Source organism: Peromyscus maniculatus, chromosome 4, assembly GCF_049852395.1.
Source record: "Peromyscus maniculatus bairdii isolate BWxNUB_F1_BW_parent chromosome 4, HU_Pman_BW_mat_3.1, whole genome shotgun sequence".
NCBI lineage: Eukaryota > Metazoa > Chordata > Mammalia > Rodentia > Cricetidae > Peromyscus > Peromyscus maniculatus.
The window spans coordinates 20414140-20428529 of NC_134855.1; the positions used below are offsets into that span (position 1 = coordinate 20414140).

The following is a 14390-nucleotide window of genomic DNA, read 5'->3' on the forward strand; positions in this document are numbered from 1 at the left end:
GAGTCTTACTATTTTTTTTTTGAGTCTTACTAGTTATAGAACTCACTGAATATAGAAAGCACACTTAAGTAAAACGTTAGTACAGGCCCCATGTCCAATAGCAGGTGTCCAACTCAAAACAAACTCAATGATATTTTTGGAGCATTTTTTGTTTTGTTTTGTTTTGTTTTCCTGCCTCACAGATCTTTTACTTACATAGTATGGTTTCCAGTTTTGTTTGAATGTGTGTGTGTGTGTGTGTGTGTGTGTGTGTGTGTGTGACTGTATGTGTTTCTTTTCTTTTTTTTGTTCTATGTTTCACCTGTTTGTTTGTTTGTTTAAAAAATATCCCATTGTATTATTTTCAAATGCCTGTTTGTTTTGTAATGAGTTACAGAAAGAAAAGGAGTGGATTTGGGTGGATGGGAAAGAGAGAAAATATTAGAGGAGTTGAAATAGAAGAAACAATAATCAGAATGTACTAAGGTTAAAAAAATCTTTTTTTTTTCAATTAAAAAAGAAAATTTCATAATAAACTAAGTTTAAACAATATTAGGATTTCCCTAGTCTAAACAAATAAACAAACAAGCAAACACATACACATTATAGTTAGAGTTAACAACTTCCAGCAGTCATTGAGATAACATAGGGATTTGATCTGAAGGAGTCATGCTGTGGATATTGATCACTCTGTATGCTGTGAATGTGTTGCTCTGATTTGGTTGATAAATAAAATGCTGACTGGCCAGTAGCCAGGCAGGAAGTATAGGTGGGACAAGCAGAGAGGAGAATTCTGGGAACAGAAAGGCTGAGTCAAGAGATGCTGCCAGCCGCTGCCACCATGAGAAGTAAGATGCAAAGTACTGGTAAGCCACAAGCCCCAAGGCAACTTAAAGATTAATAGAAATGGGTTAATTTAAGATATAAGAATTAGATAGTAAGAAGCTTGAGCCATTAAGCCAAACAGTTTAAATAATATGAATGTCTGTGTATTTATTTGGGTCTGGGTGGCTGCAGGCCTGGGTGGGACTGGAGATATCTCCAGCTACAGAGTCAAGTGGTGTAAGGGTGTAAAAGAGGAGAAGTAATTTGTAGTCCTGATAACAAAGTAATTTGTATGTTAATCTGGAGGACTGTATATATTACATACAACAGTTGGAACATACTAATTAGAAAGGAGCCAAGTGATGATCTTTTGTAGTGATATTTTCTTTGTGCTCTAACAAATAAAGCTTGCCTGGTGATCAGAGTATGAAGCTAGCTATTAGAGGCCAGGCAGTGCTGGCTTGTACCTTTAATCCCAGCACTTGGGATCTCATGCCTTTAATCCTAGTTCTTGGGAGGCACATGCCTTTAATCCTAGCACTTGGGAGGAGAAAACAGGAAGTGATATGACTAGGCAGAAAGAGGAAGAGATAAGGTGGGGTGGAAGCAGGAGCTTGTCCCTTTTGGTCTGAGGATTCAGTAGAGCTAAGAAGTGGCTGTGGCTTACGCCTTTGTCTCTCTGATCTTTTAGCTTTAACCCCTATCTCTGACTCCAGGTTTTTATTGTTAGTACCAATTAGGATTCTCACTACATCTGCCATTCAATGTGCCCAAATTTTTGTCATGATGTGAATTGTCATATAGAGAACTAACTAAGTCTAGAAAAAGGCTTCATCTAGCTTCCTGTATGTGATTTCAGGTTTGAGTCTGTATCAGGTAACTAGGAATTAAGTTTTTGTACTCTGGATGTACATAACTAATGTTGATCTTTTAACCTCTTTGAGATCTGTTGAATATGACATTTACAGTGCATAAGTTTTCTGTAGTGAACCGTGACCATGCCCAACAATGACATTTTAAGTCTTCAGAAAGATGGTGGGACTACACAACAAGATTCCACATTGACTATAGTAATACCACTAAGCTGAAAAACACCACCCAAAGATCAGCTTTGGACTACAAACTGCTCACTCAGGACAATTTTGATGTGGTTAGCTGAGATGATCCAGTCTCACAGACTACACTACCCTGGACTTGAGACAAGCCCTGTTCTTTCCTATTGCCCCACTGGACAACAAATGATACAGCTACCTCTTCCAGGACTTGACAATTGACTCAATTTTTTTTTCAGGATCCCCTTCAGATGCCATTGCTTCCAGACAGCAGGAAGGAAATTTAAGAGCATGACACCTACATTCCCATGAGGTGGGATGGGTGGTTATTTTGTTGTTCATTGGGTTGTGGATATTTGTCATTGTTTAGGGGGTTAATTACAAGTTGTTATTGGTAATGGTCTGGAAAAAAGCTGAACAAAGGAGTTTAGATTCTGGGTTCTTGTTTTGAAAAGAAAAAAAGGGCGTTATTGAAATGATAGCATAAAAGGGTAGACTATTGAATCCGTTTTTAAAAAGCAACTGCTTGTTTTAAATATTGTACATTTATATAGATCTTTGTATACTGATACAAAGTTAAGATTATTTTTGTTACAACATATTGTAATACATTTCTAATCTTGTTCAAGGTATTGTACCTATCCATTTCATTTAACAATATAATGCATATTGCTAGTTCTTGAAGTTATTATTACAAACTCCTTAGGTTAATAAATAAATGCAGGTTAGTAGTTAGTCACCTATTATGATTAAACTTGTGGTCATGTTAGGTATGTTTTCAAAGTCAAATGGATATACTTTAGGTAGATAGGTTGTTTTCAAACATTTCAGGGATCTACAGAATATGGCATGTAAGATGTTTTAATAACATTGGTTCTTTTTTTATGATAGTTATACAAATCTGCTCCTGGAAACACCACTCTACTTCAGAGAAGATGATGGGCAAAACTCCACATGGGGTTTACTTTCTTTGTGGCTAAAGTTAGCTGTTGGGCAAGAAAATGCTCTTGCCTTGACTGCTGACAGTATGCTGTCTAAATGCGACAAGCAGACCACAAAAGAAAGGACTGTTGAACTTTGCCAAGACAAAGTAGGACAGCCTTTCAGAAAATCCTGATTCACAGATAAATCTCTAGGCCAAACGTAGATGCCCCAATGTTGGAAAGAAAATTTGGTTGACTGTCTAGGTAGCCATCTCTTTCTGTCATTTATCACATTTTTTTTGGAATTTGCTTGTTTGCCCTTCCTGCTTACTTAGGCAATATTATTATTATTATTATTGTTATTATTATTATTATTATTATTATTATTATTATTATTGGTTTTTCGAGACTGGGTTTCTCTCTATAGCTTTGCGCCTTTCCTGGAACTCACTTGGTAGCCCAGGCTGGCCTCAAACTCACAGAGATCCGCCTGGCTCTGCCTCCCGAGTCCTGGGATTAAAGGCGTGCGCCACCACCGCCCAGCTAGGCAATATTATTTTCTTCTCAAGTCTCTGATGGAGTTGAAGATTTTATAGTTATACTTATAGTTTTCCTTGTTACCAGATTCAGAAAATAAATTCACTAAAGAGGTGTAAAGTATATACGGTTGTGAGATGTTAAAAAGCTATTGTTGGTAATGCAAGTTAGAGTAGAAAGTAAGTTAGGTACAACCTTTTGGACTCACCAAGATAATATAGATATGGAGTATTTTCTCTGAATTAATCAATTATTAATGGACTAGACATTGTTGATGTATTTATTGACTGTATACATAGCATATAGTTATTGTACTTATTGCATTTAGTTTTTCTTATATTAGTTATAACCTTTATTTTTTATTTTAGACAGAAAAGGGGAAATGTAGTGATATCTTATTTGTGCTCTAACAAATAAAGCTTGCCTGGAGATCAGAGTATGGAGCTAGGCACTAGAGGCCAGGCAGTGGTGGCACACACCTTTAATGTTAGCTATTGGGATCTCATGCCTTTGATCCAAGTCCTTGGGAGGCACACGCCTTTAATCCTAGTACTTGGGAGAAGGAAACAGTAAATGATATGGCTGGGCAGAGAGAGGAAGTGATAAGGTGGGGTGGAGACAGGAGCTCTTCCCTTTTGGTCAGAGGATACAATGGAGGTAAAAAGTGGCTGTGGCTTGCTCCTTTGTCTCTCTGATCTTTCAGTATTAACCCCTATATCTGACTCCAGGTTTTTATTGTTAAGACCAGTTAGGATTCATGTTACAATAGATGGATCGATCAATGTAGAAAGAGAATTTCAACTAGAAAACTAACAAAATATTAACTTCAGAAAAAAAAATATATATATATATATGTTTGCTGTGTGTGTGTGTGTGTGTGTGTGTGTGTGCGCGCGCGCACTACATTTGGTTGTTTGAGACAGGGTCTCATGAGGTCTAGGTTGGCCTTAGAATTCCTATGCAGTCTGGTCATGAACTCCTAATCCTCCTTGTGCTAACCCACCCAGCTCATTTTAAATTAATTATATTCTGAGGTCAGTGGCAGTAATAACAGAGAAAAGGGAATAGACAAAACTTTAAGAAATAGAATAAATAACATCTGAAAGCTAGATAATAGAAGTGAACAGTCATCCAATATTGAAGTAAAGAATATAAGAAGTGTGGATTTGAGTAGAGGGAGATTATAAGTTTTATTTGTGAAAACTGTTTCAGGTGTCTGTAGGGTATTTTTGGGTAGTATGCAAAAAGCAACGGAAAATGTAGGACTGATGAGAGAGAGAGAGAGAGATATCTGACCTCTGACTTAGGCTTGGAAGTTAGGAGTATATGAATACTCGACATAAAAAGAAAAGTTAAAATTTCCTATTTCACACAATGAAAGGAATCTGAAGACAAGTTCATATGGTGTGAAATAGTATCTGAATGTCAGGAGGACAGGTAAGAAAATGGCCCCCATGAAGATGCCCTGTAGGGGACTCTGTTGTCTTTGAGGATATTAAAAACAAGAACTTTTCAAGGATGTCAATGATCAGAATTAAAAACCCAACAGAATCCAATAAAAACTGTCATTGAGAGTCAGAAAGTAGGGTACTGATCTTGAAATAATATGAGACTCCTATATTACATGCCAAATCATTTTCTAACATGTATTGTACGTACAGAAATTGCCTTACATGAGTGACTTTCACACTGTGTTGTGAAACATCTACAAACAAGAGTTTTTATTTCTAGGATGTTGAAATCCTTTAAACGACCTCGAAATTACAGTAAGTATACAGTTTTTAGTATGGTAACTGAAACAGAGGATGTCTGAATATACTAAGAAATATGCTGACATTTCAAACATCTCAAGTATTAGGGATACAACAGGGAACAGTGATGAAAGGGTTAGCCTTTCTCAGCCTTAAGGGAAAGATGATCTTCAAAACTGATTTAAATGAATAATGAGGTTACAAGCCAGCAAGGCATAAAAAAGTGTAATAGAAGTAACAAATTTAAGAACACAATGTAGTCAGTTGAAAAGACCTGGATATTAAAGAAGGATGATGGCAGCTATGATGTGATGACGACAAAGAGAGCAAGTTCTTGGCAGACCTTTGAGAGTTCCTTCTTTCCTTCCCTCCTTCCTTCCTTCTTTTTTTCTTCTTTCCTGCATTCCTTCCTTCTTTCTTTTTTCCTTTATTTCTTTTTACTCTCTTTTGTAATGTGGAAGAATATGAGCATGTTGTTTGACTACATAGTGAGGCAGCAAAGGGGCAGTTTTTCAAGGTATGTAAGAGAGGTGGGAACTGGAGAGTACATTAACCAGTACATGAAGTGGGTTGAATAAATATGAAAATGGAAAGAGTGAATATATGAAGTAGATTTATGAGAATAAAGGAAACACTGATGTGTTGAAATATAAGTCAGGAAAGGTAAGATGAGTAAGTTGATTTATAGGTACCAGGGGGTACCTACTACGATCTGTGTTGAGAAAAGTAAATCCATTGACTAAAACTGAAGGAAAACAGACAGCGAAAGCATAATGTAGAAGAATAAAGAATTCCATGGGTTAACTTAGAGAGAGATTATCAAGAGACCTGCAGCAGATAATTGCTTCCCACTTTCCAAAGATCTTTCAGTGCAATTTCACAAGGCTGGGTCTTGTGACAACCCCACTCTCCTTCCCATAAAAAGCTCCAGCAGGGAGGCACTCCAAAAATGATGGAGAGATAATCTCACCTCCAACACACAACCATCTCCTCTTTGGAATGACAGGGGAAAAAGCACAATTGTTCTGTCCTTCCCTCTGCAAGATTTTGCCACACATTTAGACTTCAGTCAGAATTTGCTGTGACTATATTAATTCTTCAAATATTAGTATGTTTACCTTTGTGATCACCTCTCAGTATCATTATGATAAAACAAGGAAAGAATGGAGTAAGAGTGAATGAAAGAGAGAATGAAGAAAGAAGAAATAGAAAAGGGAATGGGGAAGCAAAAGGAAGAAAACATAGAGAACACAGACAAAAAAAACAAAACATAATAAACTTACATTGGAATTCTTGTTTCATGGTTCGCATCTGGGAAAACCAAAGCTAATAAAGGAATTTAATAAGGGAAAGCAAAAATCATTGCTTTGTAGCATAAGGGGGTATTTAAGTTTGGAAAAAATTAACCTATATGGAATTCTTTCCTCTGACTTTGGATTTCTTTATAGTCCTATAATAACTTGCAGTCATAGATGGCTCATTTGAAGTAAGTACTTTGGGGGATAGAAAGAAAAGTGGTTGGAGCTATGTCTACAGTAATGTTGAAAGAAATTTAGTTTTAGATTTGGAAAAGTTCAGCTCTTGGTTGCAGTAATGATAATTATTTACTTTCACAGGTTTTCCAACTTTAATATTATTGGTTTCTATTTTAGTTTTACTGATATGATTATGGTATCCCAGAGTGAAATGTGATTAATAATTTCCTTTGTTCTTTTAACCTAAGCACAACGTATTGCTGTGGCATTCATGTAATTCCACAAAACTGGCTGCAGAAGACTAGGCATGCCATTTCTTGAGATGTTGCCTTCTTTTTCCATGTAAAGGCAAGGAATTTTCTGGAAATACAGTTGAAGAGAAACAATTGATCCTCATTCTTGGCCACTAAACAGTGCAAGCAAAATAAAAGGAATTAATTTTCTATGAGTTACTTCCATATCTTTGCCTTTGTTTTTTCCTTCTTTCAACAAAAGAAAGTGATTATGGCTGAGCTTTTACTGTTAATTAAGACATTAAAGATTCCTATACTTCAATTCAGTTCTACATTTGCTCCAAAAAGCACAAAATTGAATCCTTTGGATTAGTATTTACTGAGAGAGAAGGATGCCCAGAGGTCCATCTCCTAGCCTCAAGTATAAATAGTGAGATCAGGTCTGAACTGGAAAACTGTAGCATGTCCATAGATACTTATATTTGAACCACTTATCTTGGGTTGACTTTCATTATTATGAAGACATTAGTGTTGGTCTGATTTATTCAAAAATGTGAACTTTCATGTATAGTCTTCTGACTTTTAAAGGTTATTTTAAAATGGTATTTTGTCTTCCTATGGCAGATTTAGGATAAGTTAAATATTTGATTATGAATGCTTTTGTAACATTTGTGTTTCACACAAAACAAACAATAACCTAAAAGTCAAGTCCCAAGTATTTTTCAAAAGAAAAAGAGCTTCTTCATGATGAATATCGATCCTGTAGACTTAAAGTTTTGAGTTTGAATGAGACTACCTCCCATAGTCTTGTTCATTTGAATGTTCAAACCCAGTTGGCAGTGCTGATTGAGGAGACATTTTTGAATGAATGATGAGTGATGAGATGAGAGGTGTTGTTTCTGTCACTGGGTGCTTTGAAGTTTAAAAGACTCATGTCATTTTCAGTTGGCTCTCTCTGCTTCCTGTTTGTGGTTTAAGATGTGAGCTCACTCTTCTAGATCTAAGCTTGCCTGCCAGTATACTGCTCTGACATGTTGGTGATAGACTCTTATCCCTCTGGCATCATAAACCCAAATAAACTCTTATGTAAGTTGCCTTGGTTATGGTGTTTTATCACAGCAGCAGAAAAGTCACTAAAATAGTCTTAGTTCACTTTTAATGATTTTGACATCAGGATTTTGAAAATTCTTTTCTTTCAAAATTCTTTTAAGTTTCAAATTCTGTATTAAGTCAAAAGTGGAAAAATAATCACCTAAGTAAAATTACTTTGGCGAAAACTAAATTATTTTGAAAATATTGTGTTTATTAGTGATTTACACAATGCAGTATGCTGTTTTTTATTATATATTGCATTTATATAATTTAATAAATATATCTTTGTGTATAATCAACATATTTAAGCATATATGTGTGTATAAATATTTGTATATTTGGTACTATGTAAGTACACACAACATATTGTGTTTATAAGTACATAAAGATTATTCATATCTTAATATATGTATATATCACTGAAATCAAAATAATAGAGCAATGACCTATATTATTTCAGTGTTGCAAATGAATCATTTTGGAGAATGACCATTTGCAGATGAATACTCAGAAAATATAGACCACTTAACCCTTTGGAGAGCTGGATTCAACCCAGGGACTCACACACGCTAGGCAAGCATTGCACTACTAATGCCTGGTCCCCAAAACTAGAATTCAGAAATGGAAATAATGTGAAAGTCAACATTTATATTGACATCTGTGATATTAATAAAATGTCAGATTCCAAAGTTATTGATGTCAAAACCTTAAAGAATATTGCATTCATAGCAATTAACTCATTTAATGGCATATCTATTACACTTCAGCAATATGATAAACATAAACTAATTATGAAGTTAACATAATTGAATCTAGTGTGGTAGTGGAGTACTAAAAAAATATTATAGTTATTTCCAAATTTTGCTATTACTGCAAATAAATTGAAAATTGGTACAAATGCATACATAATGTTTATACTTTATGGGTAACGCTAGCCTTTATATTTTAAGAAAGAAGAAAAGAATTGTGAAAATTCAACATGACAAATTATTGTTTTCAGATATTTGATTAAATTTCTATCAACCAAGCCTATACACAAGTATTAGATACTATTTTACTTTGGATTGTAAATGGTGTCTCAAGGAGAATGAATAAGAGGCTTCACACTTGACCCATAGAAGTATTGGGAAGTGGAGAAATAGTTAGAGAAATGGGGTCTAGTAGGTGGTCTTGGATTATCAATGCTGCTTTGAAGGGGACTGTGGATCTCCACTTTCCATTTGTTCATGGCACAGGGGGAAGGCTTTGTTTATTGTGTACTCGTATTCAAATGCTATGCTGCTTTTTAAAAAGGGTCTGAAGCTTCAAGACCTGTGAGCCAAAATACAGCTTCCTTCTTCTTAATGTGCTTATCTCTGGTACTTGCTACATGCCAACCAATACAGAGAGAGTCGCATTTCATACTTGCCTTTACAGCTTCTCCCATCTTCTGTTATTTCAAATCCATCCTCACAGTAACATCTTGTAATATTTCTGATCACTGCACATTTAAACTGGCAATTCAGCTGCTGACAACTGGGTAGCAGTTCTGTAGAGGAAAAAAAATACAGCCTCTGTTTCAAATTGTGTACATACAAATGTTTAAATTTAAATATTACTAATATTAAGCATAATTGAACCAAGGAGAAAGCTGTATCTATTGTCTTAAAAACAGACTGGTTTACATTTATTTGAAGGATTGGTAACAACAGTTAATGTCAATGGGTGTTCGGTTTTCAATATGTTAGAATATTACTATGTTCAAATAACAAGTCTTTTGAAATTCTGGTAAATTAAATTATTTCAAGAGGAAAAGTGTCAGTGTGAAGGTTCATTTCCCCATCTATGCCTTCTCTGCCTGATGCATCAATTGATTTTCTATCTTTGGAAGCTTGTTTTGATTTACCAATCCATGTGTAACCTGCATAAAATCAATGTGAGTATATTCTATCTCAATAATTTACTTTTCATTGGTGAAAAATATCATGGAAATACTAGGCATAATATATTTCATAATGCTTGAATTCTTTCAGAAGAAATACATCATTAAAGCACAAGTTAGCAAACCCTCCAAGTAAATTCAGATTCATTGTGATAAATGCACAAGGCAGAAGGTGATAGGAGCACATAGTTCCCTGTTGCTAATGAGAGCAGGAACTGCTAGCTTTGAAAAACATTTCAATAGAAGATATGACTGCTTATCTGACCTGAAAAGTTTGTTCTAATATATTATAGCAATAGAATTTCCCCATAGGATGAATGATAAAAGTTTTGAAGACTACAGTTAAGTGAGTAAAAATATGATGCTCCTTGGCAAAAATTTAGTTGGTGCTTTATAAAATACAAAAACAAAGACAACAAATCAAAATAATATATCTGGAACATTCTGAATTGAACACTGGATATTTTAGTAGGATATAATTGCCTCTATTCTTCCCTTACCTTAATTACTTTCAATTACAACATATATTCCATCTTTCTTCTCTTAAAATTCAAATCCTCCTTCCTAATATTCACTCACTCACGCCATCCTTGTGTCTTACTTCTTTCAGGAACCAAGAGTGGTCAGAAGATATTTTACTAGTTTTACAGTCTGTAATCTGTTCCCCTGTGCAAATTCTTGACCTCCTGCATTTCAAACTTAGCTGAGCTAATAACAAAAGTCCTCATGCTGCCATTTCTCTGCTAGTCCTGCCTCCTCTCTCCTCTTCAAGGCCATTGCTTAAGTTGTGCTCCGCTTCCCCTCCAGATCATTATTATTATTATTTTTTTGTTCATGTTAGGTCTGAGTTGTCAAGGTAAAGCCTTACGCTATTTACAAACATTTTGTTGGAACATAGCCATACTCATTATTTACATACAGCTTCTGATGGTTTTCCTAACACCTCAGAGACCAAACAGCCCTCAAAGCATAAAGCATATATTTTTGCCTAATATAGAAGAGGTTTTCTGAAGGTTACCCTAGTTCATTCTCAGTACCAAACATGCCTTTTATGTCCCCAGATTACAAAGGCCTTAGACTTCATTTCACACATCTCTGCCATCACTATTTCCAATTCTTCTATTTCTTCTTTTTCTATGTGTATGTCTAGGTGCATGTAACTATGTATATATCTACTTTTTTCATGTATTTCTACCTTAAAGTTATTTCATTAACTTACCTTCAGGGCTCATGTAGGAAGTCCTAGTGAACTTCATGCTTTAAGTGAACTGGTCCTGCTTGACCCTCACTTGACTTGACCAACTCTCAGCTCATTCTGCTTCTAGTATAGCTAGTACTATAACTAGTACTTGGCTTTCCACCAATTTCATGGACTTTTTTTGTTGAGTTATCTTTCTTTTTATCTACCTGAGGATGTAGTATGCCAAGGTAGGAACTGTGGTGTTTTTCTTTGTCTGTTTGTCTGTTTGTGAACTCCGTTGTTTGGAACATAAATGTTGTTCTTGAATTAGAAGGCTAGTTTTGTTGTCCTAAATTTCATAAACCAAATAATTATTGAAATTTGTATTATTGAATAATAAATAAAATTGAAATTATTACATTAAATTTTCTCCTTTTGAATTATGTATAACTATTTTCATTTTCTTAATGTAACTCCAACTAATATAAAACACAACTATATCTACTTTGTAGTTCAAATACTGGATTCATGCTAACAAAATATGGATATAGATGTTATTAGCTATTTAATGAACAATGCCCATGCCTTTTATCTAAAGAATGCCAATAAAGCATATGGAATAACTGATTCTTTTAACTCAGGTCTGCTTACTATGTGTGATGGTAATTTAATAATCAGGCAGAGGGGAAGGAGGGGGAACTACAGTTGGTATGTAAAATGAATAAAATAAATTAATTAATTGAAAAAAGAAATCTCTTTGAACCTTCATAGTGTTTTAGAAGAGGAATTTGTATCTGCAAGCTAGGATAATATTCAACTCTAAATGTAGGACAGAACTTCACTATAGGGGCAATCTACCAGCAAACCTGTCTGAGAACTGTCTGGATTTTGACTATCTCATTGAGGGTGGTATATAATTTAATTAATTAATAAATTACTATTGTTAATTATACTTTAGTGATTAGTTTCTAGAGACACAGAAAGTAGTAATAATTGGTATTACATCAATAAATCAATAAAATACCTTGACTTTAAAAATGAGAATTAACATTAGTCATCAATTCCAGTTAATTAATATTAGCTAAACCCACAAGATAGTTCATTTGCCTCCCAAAGTGGGGTAATTGAACTGTGACTCAGTGGACACAGTCCAAACTTTACTTCAATTTCCAGGGCACTTCACTCTGGTGCTCCCTGAGAACTTATCCAGTGCTAAGCACTCTGCTTAGGTTCACATTCTAAACTGTTGTGTAGATTCATGTATCCGTTTACACTATGGCATAACGCTGACCATGGGAGACCAGCTCCATGGTTAGCTCATGGTAATAAAACAGGAATGCCTGAGAGTAGCAAGGGATAGGAAACTTTTTTATCTGAAGGTATTAAGGAATAAGTTTTAATCTATGTATGACTGGTGAAATAAGGAAACACACATGCTTTCTGATTTTAACTTTCTCTTTACTTCGTGAAAATAGTCTCTGACTCTTTCTGTCCCCACACAGCTACACATCTCCACACTGCTACATACAGCTACATAACTTTACATATATACATCTTTTCACATGGCTACACATCTTTCTTTTACATAATTTCGCTTCTACATCTTTTTTTCTACACAGCTTCATCTTCCTTGCCTCCACACAGTTACAAACCTCCTACAGCCACAGCTGAACATCTCATTTACATATATCTCTCACCATACAGCACTTTACACAGTTCCTAGGCACAGCTCCTCTATGTAGCAGCGGCTCTTTCACATTGCTCCCCCCCCATACTTACTCACACATGTATACTTCTACATTATTCACAGCTGTCTCTCTCATACTCACACATACATACTTCTACATTATTCACTCACTCTTTACTCACTCACTCTTTTACCCTCTCACTCCCTCACACTTCTCTCATTCTTCTTCATCTCTCACTCAGCACACACACATTTCACTCACATTCTGTAGCAACTCTCATATAACTCTACACAGTTGTCTCTTTCCATACTGCTGCTGCTGCTTACAGCTAAACTCTGGACAATTATAAGTTATATTTTCAGGGCCCTACCCATCTCAATACAAGATAAGTCACTTAGTTTCTCTTAGGCTAGTAATGCACATTGACCCATGTGCTTGGCTCTAAGTTGGTGAGGGATCCCAGACAGTAAACAACTGGCTGAAGCACGGGCAGTGAGGGTACAAGAAGAAATAGAGCGACTGCAAGGAGATATATCTCAATGTAAACAGCCTGGCCTTGATTTAGCAATAAACAACACCTAGGAATTAGTCTTTGTGCATTTTCTGCAGGGGCAGTTTAGTCTGCTTTGGACTTGTTCTAAGGCCAAAGGCTTAAAACGTGTAAAAGGCTGCCTTTGAGACAGAGAATAATATTACTTTCCTGTGACTATAAAGAAGAATATTTTGATAATATATCTGTTATCAGAATTAAACATCTTAAACATAAATCATAACCTAACCATCCACAACTATAAGTATGCCCAAAGATGTAAGACACACTACCAGTGGAATGTGGAAAGAATGTCACAACTATTCTCTTAAGAAGGCATAATGGTGGCATATGAGAAAATTACAGACAGAAAACAACCAGTTTCTACAGCTAGTGACCCCATGGCTTTGCCAGATGGGGCTCTTCATCAGGGAGTTATGTGTCTGGTGGGTTGACTTGTCAAACACTAATTGTCACCTGCTGCATACTCCCATGGCCCTTAGCAATGGCACAGTAGTGAATGGGGTCAAGTAGAAAGGATAACTGTAAATACTAGTTGTAACATGAGGCAAAAGAATACACAAAAAGCCAATGATTTTATGATTTACAAAGAGAAGGATTCATTCATGATTAAGAAATATGGAAAGGCATCACAGAAATAGTTGTGAAAAACTGAATTCAAGCAGACTTTGAATGGAAGGTTGGAGAGATGGCTCAGTGGTTAAGAGCATTTGCTCTGCAACCATGAAAACTTGAATTGAGATCCGAACACATACATAACAAGCCAGAAATCATCTCACATGGGCCTATCATCTTTGCTATGGGGAGCAGAAACAGGAGAATCTATGATGATTTCTGATTGTCAACCAAAAGGAAAAATGTGAGTTTCAGGTAGAGACCTTCCCTTAAATGAATAAGATTAGAAAATTACCTGATACCTTCCTCTGGCATCTGTGTGGGGTATTCAGATAGCTAAATGCAGAGCGGCACATTGTTTTGTGCCCACACCACACACACATGCATATACATCACACACACACACACACACACACACACACACACACACGTCATAATGAAATCATAGAGAACAATTATAAAAATACAGCCCAATAAATACTCATTCCCAGCTTCTCCTTCTTAATGTCTTATTTCACAATAGAAAACCCAAATGTTCATTTTTTTCATCTGTAGACTCCCTCTAATTG

At 35.6% G+C, this 14390-nt stretch overlaps 1 protein-coding gene across 1 annotated transcript in view; it reads right to left on the minus strand.

Annotated features, from left to right (window-relative positions):
- The window catches only part of Lrp1b (LDL receptor related protein 1B), a 1955528-nt gene that overhangs the window by 1082518 nt on the left and 858620 nt on the right, over window positions 1-14390 (minus strand). The window contains exon 4 of the mRNA XM_042275227.2: window positions 9276-9395. Coding sequence (XP_042131161.1) covers window positions 9276-9395 — 120 coding nt within the window. The remainder of the gene's footprint in view (window positions 1-9275; window positions 9396-14390) is intronic.